Source organism: Rhincodon typus, chromosome 20 (assembly GCF_021869965.1).
Source record: "Rhincodon typus isolate 14 chromosome 20, sRhiTyp1.1, whole genome shotgun sequence".
Taxonomy (NCBI): domain Eukaryota; kingdom Metazoa; phylum Chordata; class Chondrichthyes; order Orectolobiformes; family Rhincodontidae; genus Rhincodon; species Rhincodon typus.
The window spans coordinates 33,474,136-33,491,427 of record NC_063351.1 but is presented as its reverse complement, the minus strand read 5'-3'; the positions used below and the strand labels follow the sequence as shown (position 1 = coordinate 33,491,427).

Sequence of the window (17,292 nt, the reverse complement as noted above, 5' to 3'; positions counted from 1 at the left end):
CACACACACACACACACACACACACACAGAGAAAATGTTTAGGTGAGTTTGTCCTGGAGAGAAACAGCCCCTACTTGTCACCTGTGCAATTTTGAGTGTAAATGCCCATGAGTGACTTTTTTGAATTTGCAATTAAGGCTCTTAAGTGGCTGTGTAAGGGCCTCTGCTTGCCACCTCTCTAATGACCTGTCTCCCTGGCCTTCCAAAAAAAAAAGGCAGCTAGTTTCCCAAACCAGGCCAACCTGCCTGCCGAGTTTTATGGGAGTGGAGAGTGATCGCAAATTGCCCCAGTCTGGAGGTATGGATTGCAGGCAGGGTTATGTCCTTTGAATGCCACATGCCTTCTCTTGCCTTAACGAGCTGATAGATTGGAGATAAACCAGATTCTCTTGGTGGTGGGGATGGTATGTTGGTCACCACGTAACACAACTGCCTTACAGCTAGAAAAACATGAGAACATCTCAGCCAGGAGGGAGGAACTGTTCCCACTAATAAGAGTTGAGAACAAGAAGGCACAGATTTAACATGATTAGTAAAAGAAGCAAATGCAACATGAGAGAAAATATTTGTTGTTAAGGTCACATATTCACTGTCTGATATTGTAGGGCAGGTAGGTTCAGTTTGAACTTACAGATGGGAATTAAACTGCTATCGGAAAAGGAAAACATGTGGGATAACTGGGAAAGAGTGGGAGAATGGCACTAAATCAATTGCTCATTCAGTGTACTGGTGCAAATCGGATGGGCCAAATGGTCATCTTTTGCACTGTAGTAACATAGAATCCCTACAGTATGGAAGCAGGCCATTTGGCCCAATCAAGTCCACACCGACCCTCTGAAGAGCATCCCACCCAGACCCAGTCCCCTACCCTGTCCCTGTCATCCTGCATTTGCCATGGCTAATCCAGTAGCCTGCACATCCCAGGACACTATGGGCAATTTAGCATGGCCAATCCACCTAACCTACACATCTTTGGACTGTGGGAGGAAACCAGAGCACCCAGAATGGCATAACCCATTCCATTAACGCTGTCACTTTGTGGGTAGAGACTCCAGCCTGCAGAGGGAACAGATGTATCCATGCCAGCTACCAAAGGTCTGAATAATTATGCCTGACAGATCTAGTTGTACTGGTTGCTATCATGCAATAATCCTACTTGGTAACCAAGAACAATGCATCTTCCATAGTTACTCCATGGTGCATGTGGACAGTGAAGAAAGTTATCTCAGAGTACAATGGGACCTTAATCAAATGGGCTGATGGGCTGATGGGCTGAGGAGTGGCAGATGGAGTTTAATTTAGCTAAATGTGATGTGTTGCATTTTGGAAAGGCAAATCAGGGCAGGACTTGTACACTTAGTGGTAGGGTCCTGTGGAGTGTTACCAAACAAAGAGACCTAGGGGTATGGGCTCATAGTTCCTTGAAAGTGGAGTTGCAGCTAGACAGGGTGGTGAAGAAGGCATTTTTAGTACATTTGCCTTTATTGGTCAGTGCATTGAGTATAGGAGTTGGGATGTCATGTTGCGGCTGTAGGGGAAACTGGTAAGGCCTTTTTTAGTATTGTTTCAGAGATAGTAGGAACTGCAGATGCTGGAGAATCGGAGATTCATCCAGCTCTACACCTTGTTATCTCAGGCCTTTTTTAGTATATTGCATTCGTTTCTGGTCTCCCTCCTATAGGAAAGATGTTGTTAAATTTGAAAAGATTTCGAAGGATGTTGCCAGGGTTAGATGGTTTGAGCTATAGGGAGAGGCTGAATAGGCTGGGGCTATTTTCCCTGCAGCATTGGAGGCTGAGGGGTGACCTTGTAGAGGTTTATAAAATCATGAGGGGCATGGATAGGGTGAATAGCCAAGGTCTTTCTCCCAGGGTAAGGGAGTCCAAAACTAGAGGGCATAGGTTTAAGGTGAGAGGGGAAAGATTTAAAAGGGACCTAAGGGGCAACTTTTTCTCACATAGGGTGGTGCGTGTATGGAATGAGCTGCCGGAGGAGGTGTTGGAGGCTGGTATAATTAGAACATTTAAAAGGCGTCTGGAAGGATACACGAATAGGAAGGGTTTAGAAGGATATGGGCCAAATGCTGACAAAAGGGACTAAAATTATTTAGGATATCTGATCAGCATGGACAAGTTGGATCAAAAGGACTGTTTCTATGACGCCATTTCTGCAAATTCTCCTTTGCCTCTAATCAATCGATAGGTCCAAAACAGAGCAAAAACATGGAGGATTTGTGGGAGTGAGCTACCTGTAACAACCCTTAGCCGTTACCATATTCTGGCAAAGGTGGCAAATAATACACAGTACCAGGAATGGTAAAATGGGCAAACACTGCAGCCTTCTGTTATAAAAGCAAAATACTGCGGATGCTGGAGATCTGAAACAAAAACAGAAAATCATGGAGAAACTCAGCAGGTTTGGCAGCATCTGTGGAGAGAGAAAAACAGAGTTAATGCTTCTGAATAAGAGTCATACTGCATTATAGTCTCCTCAACTGGTAACTGTCAAGTTTCATCTTAATTAGGACCTGTATCAGAGAACTTATACTTATGCCATTTATTTTAGATTGAGGGTGACTTTTGTTTTAAATTCTCAACATTTCGTGGACCATAATTTCACCAGTTCTAAGGAAGATATTGATATTTGGTTAACACGTTCAACCTTGAATAAGGTGTTCAATGTCAGGTCCTTGTGATAGTTGCTTCAAGTCCTAACTACTTTCGTGATATGACTATATTAACAATACCTTTGATAACTATCAGGTATGCAGTTATGTTTGATATTCTTGGGAAATCGAGAGTCAAAAATTATGGTGGTGGGACTGAGAGTGGTGGGGCAGCAGAAAAGTGGAGCGATGGACTTAATAAATCAGTCATTACTGAATAGGAGAACAGGTTCAAGGGCTGAATTGCCGCCTCCTGCTCCCATTTCTTATGTTCGTATTTGCTTGAAGTAAACCTTAGTAAAAGGAAAAGGCAGAAATATATCTTGCTACTGAACAAGCATTTTATTTTGTTTATCAGTGAACTATGAAATGCTGTTTGCAAAAGCAGTCTTACAGTATGAACATCCACTGAGGAATGATCCATAACTATGAAAATGAATATTAGAAAATAGATAATAAGGGTAAAAAACTAATAAATTTAATTATCTGCACAATCTATATCTGAACAGTACAGTTATTGTAAAACTCAGTAGTTATAATGTAGTCACTAAGGGTTGGATAAAATTGCACGTTAGAGAAATTGACTTCAGCGATGTAAACCGTCTTTTCTCTTCTGTTTGTAGAAAATGTTGGAATTTTCAGGGTCTTGAAAGGGCAAGTGAACAAAAGATGTGCCTTACTAGCAAGAGAAAGCGGGCTTAACTGTGGTCATTGCCAGATCTGAGTAGGCTGTCTCAATAGTTCTAACGACACTGCTCCCATTCATAGGGTAACCCTGCGTGCCCAAGAAATCTGAACATTTCCTTAATTGCAGTCAAAACGACAAAAATATTGAATTGTTTCAAAGAAACAAGTGTTATTTTACCGAAAAATTGGAAAATTCTTTTTTTTAAAAGCAGAGTTGCTCAACACAGCTTGCAAGCATTCTTTAAAAAAAATCAGAATTTCAGGGGTATAAAGGTGCATATTCAGGATAGTAATTTTGTTACAACCGTTTCCAGTGAATGCCTTGCAATTGCTGTAATGTTGGGCATCAAGCTTCATAGTAAACTCATTGTTCAGTGACTTTTCTGTGGATGCTGTTTGGCAGAGAGTAAAAAGCCCCTTTGCCTTGGCAGTTATTGCTAATTTGCATTTTAGACTTGAAATAAAGTTCATCAATATCGTGAAATAATCATTACAGGAGATGCTTTTAACCATTTTTACCATGAGCTGTAGCATTAATTTCCTCTCTTTAAACAGTAAATTACCTTATCCCAGGCTAGGTGTAACTGCTATAATAGTAACAAGAGTTGGCAAGTGCACTTGCACCTGTAACACAGTTTAGCTAGAAACTTAGATTATTATAGTTTGACCATTTCAATCGTGGTACTTTCCAGTGCTATTTATCAAGTATTACAACAGATGAAGTGCCCTCCAATTTCAGATTTTTATTTTTATTTTGCTGTAGAAAGTTGGGACAATGAGTAGGAGGAACATAAACACCAGCATAGAATGGTTGGGCTGAAAGACTTATTTTTGTGCTTAATATCCTACATAATTCCATCTATGTGATCTTTTCCTTTACAAATGAGCCACAAGGAGAGATAAATGGATTTGATATGTTTACTGTAACATAGAAATAGTTGCAAAGTGACCACGCTGTTAAATAAATATTCCAAGATATACAACATTTTGAAAACAAAACAGGTTAGCTGGCAGGTCTCATGGACAGGACTTCATACCATTGAGGGGGGAAAGTGCCACTCTGTTTAGGCTGTGGCAGCATGTTATCCCTACGGAACAGCCTTTTCTTACTTCGGTCACAGTGGGAGGGAGCAATCTGACCACCTGTAAAATTCAACCCTATTCCTCCAATTTAAGCTACCGCGCACAATAGTTTTCCTCAAGAGATGGTGTACCAATTTGTTGTTGGATGAAGCATTGCCTGGTTGGGATGCACATCAGGGATTCTGAGGAGGTGAAAGGCAGGATGTCTGCAGATCCATCAGGATTTTCTATCTCTTCACCTCAATGGTCAGAAAATCATCCAGGGATCAGGAGCTTCTAAAATCCTTGCACCAGGACAATGAAAAGGCAAAACTTATAATTACAGCCAAAATTATGATCTCGGCAGGGGGGCTCACACATGTCTACTGATGCCAGACCCTCAGGATTTCTTTGTTTTTAGTTTTTTTAGTCCAAGCTATGAACTCTGAATTTAAAACATTTTACATAGCTTTTATACAGAACAACGGTTTGAATTTGTTGTTTAAAAACTTGCAGCTATGTCACTTATTTGTAACTTTCACAGCATAAAATGTCACTGACTAGCAATTTCAAGACAGTGAGAGGTCAGGGAGTATGGTAATGAAAGCAACTTCATAAGAATGCTGTCTCCAGTTTGAAAACAATTGACCTTTGTTCAGAGATTAATGTTTACATATAGAGCTCCCTGGCATCAAGTCTTTCAATCCCAGTTGCAGATTTCAGTATGATTGTTGAAGTGGGTTTGCCAGTAGCCAAAATGATGCACTCTAGTTCTTCACTCAGATTTACAGCACCAGTCCAACTTTTCTTTGCATTGATGAAGGCTTACAGTAAAAGTTGCTTGACCTCTATCTGACCTGTAATTTTGTGCAGCAAAGAAAATGAACATTTCTGTATTGCATTACTGTTACACCCTTTAGAAGCTTAATCTTCGGAATACCCCAAGGAAAAGCACTTCGATCCGGAAAGTCCAAAATTTTAAGACGGAGTTTGGAATGTCTGGTGCCAGGAACACCTCCATACCCACCACAAAACTCTCCCCTCAGGAGCTGAGGGGTGTGCGCTGCACATGTTAGACGGCTAATGAATTGAACACAGATGCCCTCCGTTCTGACTGCCAAGGGAGCCGCCTTGAGAAAAAGGCACAGACCACTAAACAACAATAGAACCTGGTTGCAAAGTGTTCCTGGACAGAAGGTGCACATCTGTAGTCAATTTTAGTTTGAAAGTGTGGCTAGTGATTCGCGGCACTACCACTGTTGCTCAACAATAGTTTTCACTGCAGCCAAATACAACAACCCATAACAGAATGTCGACACAAATGGAATTTGAAATCAGAGTTCAAAAGCCGTTTTATCAGAAGTAGAAAATCTACCACTCTCAATGCTTGCCTGACACTTCTTTTTTTTTGGCTGAGTTGGTAGATATTTTGGAGGATGAACACTTTTATTTCTCATACGCTTGACTCAGCATGGATTTAGTGTCAGCTTATTGATAGTAACATTTTTTTCCCCATTAGGTACATTCCCAAATTTTAGAAATTGAAGTGTTAATCTTCTACTTGATGGTAACAAGGCCAGTGGTGGAATTGTCCTGGCCCCTGAATGATATGGGTAGTGATAGGAAAGTTGAGGAAGGACTGAGATTGGCAGGAATGAAATTCTTGGCAACAAGAGTGGAAAACTATCCAATTCTCCAACCAAGTGTTGAACAGTGAGATGAGAATCTTACTAGTGAGCAGAGAGAGGCCTATTTTCATTTATTTGTTCACATTACCATCTCATTATTACCTAATCGCATCTCATTAATATTTAGTGTCCCATTCTTCCAAGTGATGAGGGAAACTAAACAGCAGCAGTCTCTGACGTGAAAGTTGGAGTGGCTACCCAGTGTCTCCAACTCACTGCATGCTCCTCCAGACCTTCATCGTGGATGGCAACATCCCAGGGCACGTTACATGGGTGCAATCCATGGACATTGGCATTGGACACATACCAGCCTCTCCACACCCTCCTGGCACAGCTCTGATCTATTTACAATACCTTTCTGGATTTCAGTGTTGCACTTCGGGGCATACTAGCACCTTCTATTGGAATGCTGCTGCCAGGACACTTTGTGCACAGTGACAGGCACCCAGCTCATGTTGCTGCATGACACTGGGTTACGCCAATCTCACTCCTACACTGTGTGCCAGCAGCTTATGTGGCAAACACAATGCGTGTACACCAGCCAAATGACCTTATCTCAAAGTGTAAGGGGCGTAGTCTTCTGTCAAGTTGAGGGAGACTCCCTTTCAACCAGGGATCCCAGCACAGTAAGTCAAGGGCAGCCTCCCATGTCAGTCCAGATGTTTGGTTATGAGTCAGGAATCCATACCTCTATAGGTTATGGAATATTTTCATTGCAACCAGTCTAGGGTGTCATGGAAAATCAATCAGGGAGATGCATGGAGATTAATCAGGGACCTAGTAGGTTGTCAGACAGGGCTGTTTGTCTAAGTTCACTGTGGTGGGGGCTGTGAGCTATAGTTGGTCCTGGGAGTCCCTCCACTGAAAGTCAAGATGGAGTTATTTGGAGCCACTGCTGTGGGAGGGAAGTTGGAGAACTTAATTGTGGAGATTGGAGGCAGCGTGCTAGAAGAAGAGGGGTTAACAATGGTGAATGGTGATAAAGTATAATGATGATAACAATAGAGCATAGGAGGGAATGAAGGATGTGGTTCACCAGCTGTTGGCACCACTCTGATTTTGATGGGGGAAACAGTGCACAGATATGTCTGGCATGAATACTTGATATTTATTGCTGGATTAACAGTCCAGTGATAATACCATTAGGCAATGTGGTTGACTCTTAACTGCCCTCTGGGTAATTAGGGATGGGCAATAAATGCTGGCTTAGCCAGTGATGCACTCATCCCGTGAATGAATAAAAAAATGCCAGGAGATGAACAATTACATAACATGGTTGCTGGGAATTTGGGGAAGATCAAAAAGGGGAGGGCAACCAAGAAGGAAATACGAAGACTTGCGGGGGGACACCGAGACTGAGCGGCGCAGTGTGGGACTCACTCTGTGAAATACAACTGCGGTTTCTTTTCATCTTCATCCAGAGAGCTAGTGTGCAATGGAGATGAAAATGGCTGCCTCCAAAGTGGGCAGGGCAAGTATTTCATTCAGTGAGGGACAGAGCTTCACTTCAGTGCAGTGTGAGGCCCTTCAAAGGGCAAAAGCATTAAACAGACACCCATGCATTGCAGGCGAATGACACCAGTAATCACTAAATCACCGATTGAGTGGATTTCATATCCTGGCCCCAAGCACACTCGGCCACATCAGGCAACGTCACCAATTAATCTGCTAATGACTACAATGCATGTGCAATGTAATGTGGCTTGCAAACAGTCACCTTTGTACAGTCCTATAACTGGCATGTTGTGCAGGCATTGGTCACTTCATACCTTGGACCATCGAATATCATGTATTGCTGAAGACACCTGGACTCTGGACCTTCACTTCAGTAGTTGCAATTAGATGACAGTCACCCACACAGTTGATGATGAAAAGTAAACATATATTTACAAATGTGAGAATACTTACATTAATAGGTCACTCATACCATAAATGTACCCTCAGAAGGTCATCTTCTTCTTCCTTACCCTGTCAATACATCTGGGTGTGATCCCAGGCTCCGTAGATGGGGTGGATGCCCAACAGTGGGGCCTGTTGGCCTTAGAGTGCACCTTGCTCAGATTGACCTCCCGCAGGGTGGAGGCGGAAGGCCCAACTTCCTCTGGAGCGTCCTAAAGGCAGAATTCTGGGAAGGGGGAGGTCTCATGTGGTTTCTCCTCCAGCTGGCTGCTTATTGGCACAGTTTTTTGTGCATTTGCATGAAGTTGTTAGTAGCCATGAGGTCATCTCCTGCCCAACAGTCCTCCAACTGCTCGTGACCTCGGGTGTTCCTGTCTCGAGCAGCTGTGGAAATGTGGCAACGATGTGCCACAAGTGAAGTCCCATCTCTCTCAGAATGGAATACTTACCTTACCTATTCTGTTGGCAGCCTATTTAATCCAGAGACCCAGGTGATATTCTGGGGACCTGGGTTCAAATCCCGCCATGGCAGATGGCAGAATTTGAATTCAATAATAATCTGGAATTAAGAGTCTAGTAATGACCATGAATCCATTGCCAATTGTCAGAAAAAAAACCTATCTGGTTCACTAATGTCCTTTTGGGAAGAAAAGCTGCCATCCTTACCTGGTCTGGTCTACATGTGACTCCAGACCCACAGCCTGTGGTTGACTCTTAGCTGCCCTCTGGGCAATTAGGGATGGACAATAAATGCTGGTCTAGCCAGCAATGCTCACATCCCATCAATGAATGTTTTAAAAACAATGCTCTTGATTCTAACCCTGCTAAAATATTCACAGAGGTGCCAGGATCTCAGCTGGTGGAGCATACATGAGGCAGCCTTGATGGGCATTTTCTGAGGGATCTGTGGCTTCTTCAGAGGTGGAGGAAGAGATATCTTGCGAGGCCACCTTCTTGACTGTGTAGACTGTGCAGTGGTACCTGCAGGAGACAAAAGAGAAAAATTACCATCTATTGAAGGCTGCCAGTCCTTTGCAACTGGGAAGCGTCTGATTGGCTGTCCAACTTGAAGAGCCTAATTATTACTCTCGGGGAAACCTGCCTCTGTGCCAATTAATAGTGCCAATTCTCCCCTCCCCCACTTAACAGGAAGATCACAACGATTCCTCTCACGGGTGGTTTTAGCACCTGGAATTATTCCCAATTTCCTGCATGGGCAAAATCCAGTCCTAGGTTTTTATAATTACCAATTTCACTCCCTTTTATTTTGGCAGGGCATTAAACAAAAAATATGATGGGAAAATAAGAATACACTAGAAATTTCAGTTTAGCCCTGAATTCTGGCATTCTGTAATCACCTGCCTCTAGTGTTACTTCTTGCAACTATATCTTTTTGGATTATTAAAAGGCATTTGGTGCTGTAAAAGAACATTTAAAGGAGAATTTGCATTTATTTGGAACTGTTGATTCTACAATGGCTAATGTTGCAGGTATACCCTGCTGAATAAATTTTACTTGTGAGAAATGGTTTAATCTAAATTTGCTAAGTTCGAACATTTCAGTAATGCTGCGTGTCCTTATGCAATTTGTCATTCAAGACATCATTCAAGACAACATTCCAGCCAGTTGTACATTTATTTTCATATATAATAAACTTTTATTTCCTCATGAGGAAAACATTTTAAAAGTAACACTAGAACCACTTTGATGGTTTCTGTGAATAATTTTCATTCGAAAGGGAGGATAAAAGATTGGATGTACTTTTTGATAGAGGTCTCCCACATCTTAAGGGTTTGTTTTCTTTCTTGCTTGGGTCTTTCTTTAGCCAGCAACATCCAAGGCCAGGGATGTAGATGGGTGGCTTTCTCTGAAGTAACTGAAGCCCCCTAACTAGAAAGTTAACTAATAGTATCCTGTGGGGGTGGGGGGGAGTGATAGAGATCTGCAACAATGCACATTGTCTAGTGTGTACCTGTACATTATTGAATTATTGGTAAAACATGAAAGAAAGGATGATGACTCAATTCATCTGTGCATCAGTTTGTCTATTATCATTATTCTGGCTTATAATAGTTGTACTCTTCTTACTTTGGATCTGGGACCAAATTATGTTATATTTGTGTTCAAGCTCCTTTGATGCCTCAGTTGCATTGTGTCAAATCCTTCTCTGCTCTCTTGTGAAGATGTTGATTTTAGGGAGGATAGTGAATAGGCATGGCAATGTTTAAACCATCAGTGACAAGATCAGGCTGGCTTTTCATGTGCATGTACCTTTAAGTGGACATATCTTACATTGCCGCCCATTGCCATCCAATACAAGAAGGATGTGATCTGTTATCCCATGACTCCTGCAGACAGAACATGGTAGCAGTTGTACAGCTCCAACATCTCTATGGTTGACATTGTTCGCATATAGTCTTATCTTCAAATAATTAGTCCACATTTTTTAACCATCGTTGAATGATTGGCTTGTTTGCAATACACAGATGTACTCATCATCCATGAGAACTAACTTGCTGGTACTTACTTTTCATTAACTGAACTTGAAATCCTTCCAGAACATTGCTCCACTTCAATTATGTCCACTTATATAATCCCTCCCCACACCCCATATGCCCACCTCCATTTGAATATCTGCCCCTGTTTGGCTGATTCAGCTTCATTGACTGTGGTGCATGTGAAGCACAGTGTCATAGTCTTCAGCCAACAAGCTTCTGTGCTCCGCAATTCTCTTCGAAGCCTCTCACACAAAAAAAACTCCTCAGATCCTGTTATGATTGTGGTGTTGGTTGACAAATAAATATGGTACAATATTATCTTCATAATTATGCTATTTCAACATGACTGAAATGGGATAAACTTTTAAGTTTATTTTGTCATCAAAATTTTATCTGGCCCTGTAAATAAAGGGGACCATCTGTGTCCATGTAATTGACTGCTCCAAGAACTGCCATTTTAGTCCAAAAATTGCTGTATGATGTGATTTCTGGAACGTCACAGTGCCAGAGGCACAATTTTTCCCATCTGTACTTTGGAGGGGAAGGTTCACACATTGACAAATCAGGCACCATTGTTCCTTTATCTATTCAAAACTCTCTATTTTTTAAAAAATGTATTGAAGGTGTAAGTGGACATTTACTCCATTAGTTTGATTTGGAATATAAGAAATATATAATTGGTATATTGTTATTGTAGCCATCACAGCAAGACATTTGCAGATGGTTATAAATGTATTTTCAAAACATTAACCTAATCCAGATTTTGCATCCAAAGTGGCTGACTGCAATTTTCTTGTCGTAATCCTAATACATTTAGAAAATGCCAAGATTTTTAGGCCAGCAAAAGAAGCTGATTTTTTTTTTGCCTATAGTGGGTGTAATAACATATTTAATGCCAACACAAAAACATAAAATGACTCCCTTAGGATGATAGTGACATCATCTGGAGCGTACATTTGGATAGAGCTCTTTATACACTGAAATTGGCTTGGTATGCTGTGATGAAAATATTCACATCTAATTGATGTTAACTTGTTCAGTAAGGAGCTTTAGATAATGAATATCCCTTCCCATAATAAAATATAGCTCAAATTAATCTGTCCATTACTCATCTCTTGTTTCCATGCATGCGTCAGATACTCAGAGGGCTATTAGTTGGAGAGGTCAAATGCACAGAGATTTAGATGACTCACTGGAAGGATTGAGAAATGTGAGAGTGAAAAGGAATATTGATCACTCATAGTAGAAATTAAATATTCAGAAGAAAAGTTTATTCAAATAACAGTTATTTTTCCAATTAATTCTAACTATAGCCAGCAAGCACATCTGGAGAGGTCAATTTGTTTTATGTACATTACTTGTTTCTCACTGAGTAATTTCATAGGTCCCATAATTTTCCACAGTCAAAACTGAATATTTAATACAAATGCACCATAATTAAAGGAGCATTTGGATGTTGATTCAAAACAAATGCTTCGTGAGTGTTCAAAACCAACATTGAAACAAACCTTGCAGTATATGCTTACAACCTTGTCACTTTTCATTTCAAAAACGAGAAGACATCAGACCATGGCCAGATCATGACAAAGACTGTTAGGAATCCTGGTGGTCAACGGTAGTTCACCCCAATGCCACAGCATGTTTCATCATTTAATTCCTATTCACAGTACTGCACAGTCATTTTTATTACAAAGTCAAATGTACTTCCCATTGTATATGCAGCAAGATTTCCTAATCACAGAAGAGAGGGTCAATTAGTAGTTCAGTGATGAAGTATTGATCAATGATGTGGTGGGATAGCAGGGGAAATCCCTACCCTTTAATAAACAATGTAAATATAAAATACTCCTATCTGAATGACATATCTTCAGCGCGATTAGATCAAACCAAGGTACCAGACTTGACCCATCAATCTTCTGACTAAGTGATGAGGATACTACCCAACGTTCAAAGCTAACACCAACACAGTGGAATGACAGACATTCCTAAACAGTGCTTACACAAAGTTCCCATACATTCAGTGGAACATTAAAAATAATATGCTATAATGCAGATATGCATTGAGTAACATTCTGCCCTAGAATGCAAAAGATTCATTTGAATGATGAGTGTTTACATGAAGCACATTTTGTGATGGAGCCTTCCTTATGAATGTCGTAGATCTCCTATTTCTGATTGGAGCTTCTTTCCTGGAAGTAAGTTAATATAATATTGACTTTTCTTTTAACTTTTTTTCTTCCAGCACTGGACCAGTTGCTTGCAGAACTTGAGACATTTTTGAAGTTACTGGATAATGAAAATCTCAGCCTCAGTGCCTTAGCAAGAAAATGTGTCTTATCAGATCTACTTCACAACATCATCAGTTCTTCAGGTCAGTCTCCCATTTAGCCCTGGTTTGAGTACGTTTGTTGCAGCAAGTTAGGTGGCGCTGAATTTTAGAACATCTTAATCCACAGCTATCAACTGTGTAAAGTGACACAGACCATAAGATTCAAATCAGAAACTTACAGGGTGTGCTGTGTTAACTGGTAGGGATCAGAATAGCAGAGCAAGATGTTCCAATTGGAGTCAGCACCACCAGGGTAAGAAGAGAAAATCAACCATTTTTCCTGGTCCTAAACATCAGGGAACATAGGAATATCCTGGGGTTACCATTGACCAGAAGGTTAACTGTACCAGCCATGTAAGTATTGTAGCTTTACAGTAGGTCATGGGCTGGTAATTCTGCAGCAGCAGCTCGCCTCCTGTTTCCCAGATCCTGTCTATCCTCTACAAAGCACACGTCAGGAGTGTAATAGAATTCTCTCAGCTTGCCTTGTTGTTATAACAACACTAAAGAAGCTCAACACAATCTGGACCAATCAGGCCACTTGATCAACACGCCATCCACCATGCTGGCCCTTCACTCCCTCCACCACTGACAAAATGGCAACAATGTGTACCATATACGTGAAGCATTGCCACAATTCATCAAGTCACCTCAAACATTGCCCATCAAGCATACAACCTTTAGCACACTGAAAGATAAAGGCAGCAGACACTTGGGAACATTGATACCTCCAAGGTCTCTTCTAAATCACACACCATCCTGACTCAGAGCTATATTACCATTCCTCAATGTCATTGTGTCCAGTCCTGGAACTTTCTCTCTGACAGCACTGTGCAGCAGGTCAAGAAGGTGGCTCACCACCACCTTCCCATGTGTAATTAAGAATGGTCAATTAATACTGGCTTTGACAGCAGTGCTTACATCCCAGAAACATCTTAAAAAAAGTAAAATTCATTCATGCCCGTTAAACCTCATCTCGTTAGATGACAGTAGATTTGTTCCCTCTCCATTTGCCACCAAGCTTCTATAATTGTAATACTCTTGCCTAATAAAAATTGAAAATCCCTCTTAGAAGGTGCACAGATGTAGGCAGAGGTTTGAAAGCAGACTCTAGTCAACATCTTGTGTGAATACTCAGCTAACACTGGACTCCCAATGGGAAGGGACAGGTGGGTTTACAGTGTTTTCGTACAGTCATGAAACAAATGGAGAACATTGCAGTTATGAGCTTATCCTTCAGCCAAAAGGTCAACAGATTTTGTTTGTGCAGCAGGTGTCAAAGACCCTCGCTGTTAGGGCAATTGCTCTTTCATTACTTGATTTTTGCTGGCTATCAAAACAGTCATGAGTCATGAAATCATCTCGCACCACCCCTTAAGAAATGGCTTTCTGAGGTTGATAAGTGTCAGATATTGCTCCCTCACTTGAAGTACTCTTTTACAACGAGCTGAAAGGGAAATTAAAAAAAAATAGAAACCACTGCTTTGCACAACAACCATTCAACATTTGAAAAAGAAAAATAGGCTAATGTTTTTGGGTGGAATCTGGGAAAGTAGTGTGCCATATTTGTAGAAAATTAGTTTATTTTTATATCACCTACTTCTTTATATGATTTTAGATGAATACAGAATATGAGTAGGATGTTGCCAATATGGAAAATAAGCCTCATACAATCATAGTACCTTTTTTTTCAATTCATTCATGGGATAAGGGTTTTCAGGCTGGGCCAGCATTTATTGCTGGTTCCTAATTTGCCAGAGGGTAGTTAAGGGTCAGCTATCCTTCCCTAAAGGGTATTAATGAGCCAGATGGGTCTTTTCCTCAACAATTGATTCATGGCCTTCATTTGACCCTTCATTCCGGATTCTTCTTTTATTGAATTTAAATCCCACCACCTGCCATAGTGGTTTTATCAACCCAGATCCCTGGAACATTACCTGGATCTCTGGAGTAACAATCTAGCAGCAACATCACTAGGCCATCATCTCCTCACTGACTATTACTGTTTGGAGTTGATGACAATCATTTATTGAGTCCAAGTTACAGAAACTTTTCAAGACTCTAAATTTTCCACCTGTTTTAATATCACCTATCACTTCATCATTAAGCAAGACCTTTGCTCTCTCATTGCCTTATTAATAAAACATTTCTAAATTAACAGTTAAAACAAACAGATGAAACATTTTTAAGAAAAATTTTATTTTGCAAGCAAGATATTTAATGAAGACTAAGCGTGGATAACACAAGGAAAGCTAAATTCAGCAGATGTTGGTCTGTTTGGCTGTGCATTTGCTTTTTAAAGATATGTATGATCACATACTTCTCCAAAAGACAGTTTTATTCTTGACAGTTACAACTTCTCATACCAACCTTTACAAATGTCTTCTATCCACCAGGCAACTACTTTCTGACTGTTTGTCAACCAATTCAAATTAAAGAAGTGCCTGTCTTCCTTCGTGTAGCATATCCAAGGCCTGAATTTTCATAAAGACCAAATAAGTCTCTGGCTTAAGCAAAATGGTTCTGGTTTCAGGAAGTTCCTTCCTTGTATCCAGCACCCACCATTTTCAGTCTGGAGGTGGAGGGGTCAAGCACCAGGAACATGCATGGATTCAATGTTGCACACCTGATGTTCACGTAGACAGCTACTAGACATATTAAAATGCCACTAACTTCAAACAAATCCAATAGTCATAACTATGACATCCAAAATATGACATGTGACTTTAGATCTTTCAAAAGACAGTCTAAAGTTGCTGGAGATCTTTGGAGATATAGTTTAGCCTTTTGAAAAGATATGGGAAAGCTTTGGATAAGTTCAGAAATCTCTTTGTAAGAGGCGAAATGCATTTGGGAGCCATCAAGTGCCAATTAGGATTGTTAGAGATCGACATGAATATGCATACAAAGTGGATGAACTCAATGGAACTCCAAAGTTGGTCAGAACTGTCGAGCTGTCAAGTGTTTCAAATCACCTGGTCTTTAAATTTGTGAAAAATATTCCTGCATGTGGGAAAAAAACTTGGTATTTTACTCTGTTGACATGAGCATGAGGGCTATCATTATGGATTTGTGCCACACAAATGGTTTCACAACCTATCATCACAGTCCAATGCCTGTCAGCTTATAATTTTATTGATAGCTCTCAGTGCTTATAAAGCCTTTGAGTGGGGCGATGATTATAAATGTTTGTTTTGATAAGAAATTAAGTATTCAAGAGAAGTTAAATGTAGTGAATGAATTTTTTTATCAGTTTTTTTTTTAAATTCATCAATAGACACTTAAAAACATTTATTTCATCTTAGTATGTGTTCTGTGTTCTCCCTACTTGGTGACTTAGCATAAAGGCTATAAAGTACCTTGGACATGGTGAAAGGTTGCATGGAGGGTATGAAGGGCATTACAGTTTCTGGTCATGGATAACTCCCAGAATGTTGATATTGGGAGGATTCAATGATGGGAATGCCGTTGAACATCAAGGAGAGATGTTTAGATTCTCTCTTGTTGAATATGGTCATTTCCTGACACTTGTGTAAAGTGAATGTTCTTTGCCATTTATAAACATAAAGCCGAAATGTAGTCTTGGTCTTGTTGCAGTTGAACACAGGCTGGGAATTGGTGAATAGGGCCACACATTGTGCAGTTGTCAGTGAACATCCTGCTTCTGCTCTTATGGGGGGAAAGGCCGTTGATGAGGCAGCTGAAGATGTTTGGGCCAAGGAAACTACCCTGAGGAATATGGATCTCCATTTTGTTTAGTACCTAGGATGTGGGTATTGTTAGCTAGGCCAGCATTTATTGCCCACTCTTACTTGCCTGTAAGAAGTGTTTGGTGAGCTGCCTTCTTGAAATGCTTCGAGTGTAGGGGCTCCCCTGATGCTGTTAGAAAGGTGAGATATTATGGTGTTGGGATGATTGATCTCCAACAGCAACCATTCTTCCTTTTATCCAAGGTATGATTCCATACAGAGGAGAATTTTCCACTGATTTCCATTGGCTCACTTCGATTGGAAATTGCACGTTGTGTGCAGACAAGTGTGGAAGCTGTATTTGCATGAAAGACTCACAAACAACACCGATATGAATGACCCGACCTAGTATTGGCTGATGGAGGAATCCTGGTCCAGGGCACCAGCAGAATTTTTACCGATTGTGCTCTGGAATTTTTCTGCACATCAGCCTAGACAAAGGCTGGATTTCAACACTCCCTGGTATTGGTTTGAAGGCAGAGGCAACTTGGTAATTCGAATAAGTGTCCCTCCCTGCCACCTACCTGTCCATTCCTGCCCTGACTTCAAGTATGTCAGTGGCAGGGTTGGTGTCGGCTCCCTAGCTAATGGACCAGTTGACGGGCTTTATCCTGCCACTGCTGCAGGGGAAGTTGTTGTGCAGGCTGGTGATAAGTGGGAAGGGTCCCTCTTTAACAGGACTCCTAGGCCCAGAGGAGGCATGTCCCCCAAGGTT

At 40.9% G+C, this 17,292-nt stretch overlaps 1 protein-coding gene across 2 annotated transcripts in view; it reads left to right on the top strand.

Annotated features, from left to right (window-relative positions):
* afap1l2 (actin filament associated protein 1-like 2) overlaps positions 1–17,292 on the top strand; it is a 216,440-nt gene that overhangs the window by 99,785 nt on the left and 99,363 nt on the right. For both annotated transcript variants that reach the window (XM_048609072.1, XM_020528765.2), the window contains exon 2: positions 12,742–12,870. In XM_048609072.1, coding sequence (XP_048465029.1) covers positions 12,742–12,870 — 129 coding nt within the window. The remainder of the gene's footprint in view (positions 1–12,741; positions 12,871–17,292) is intronic.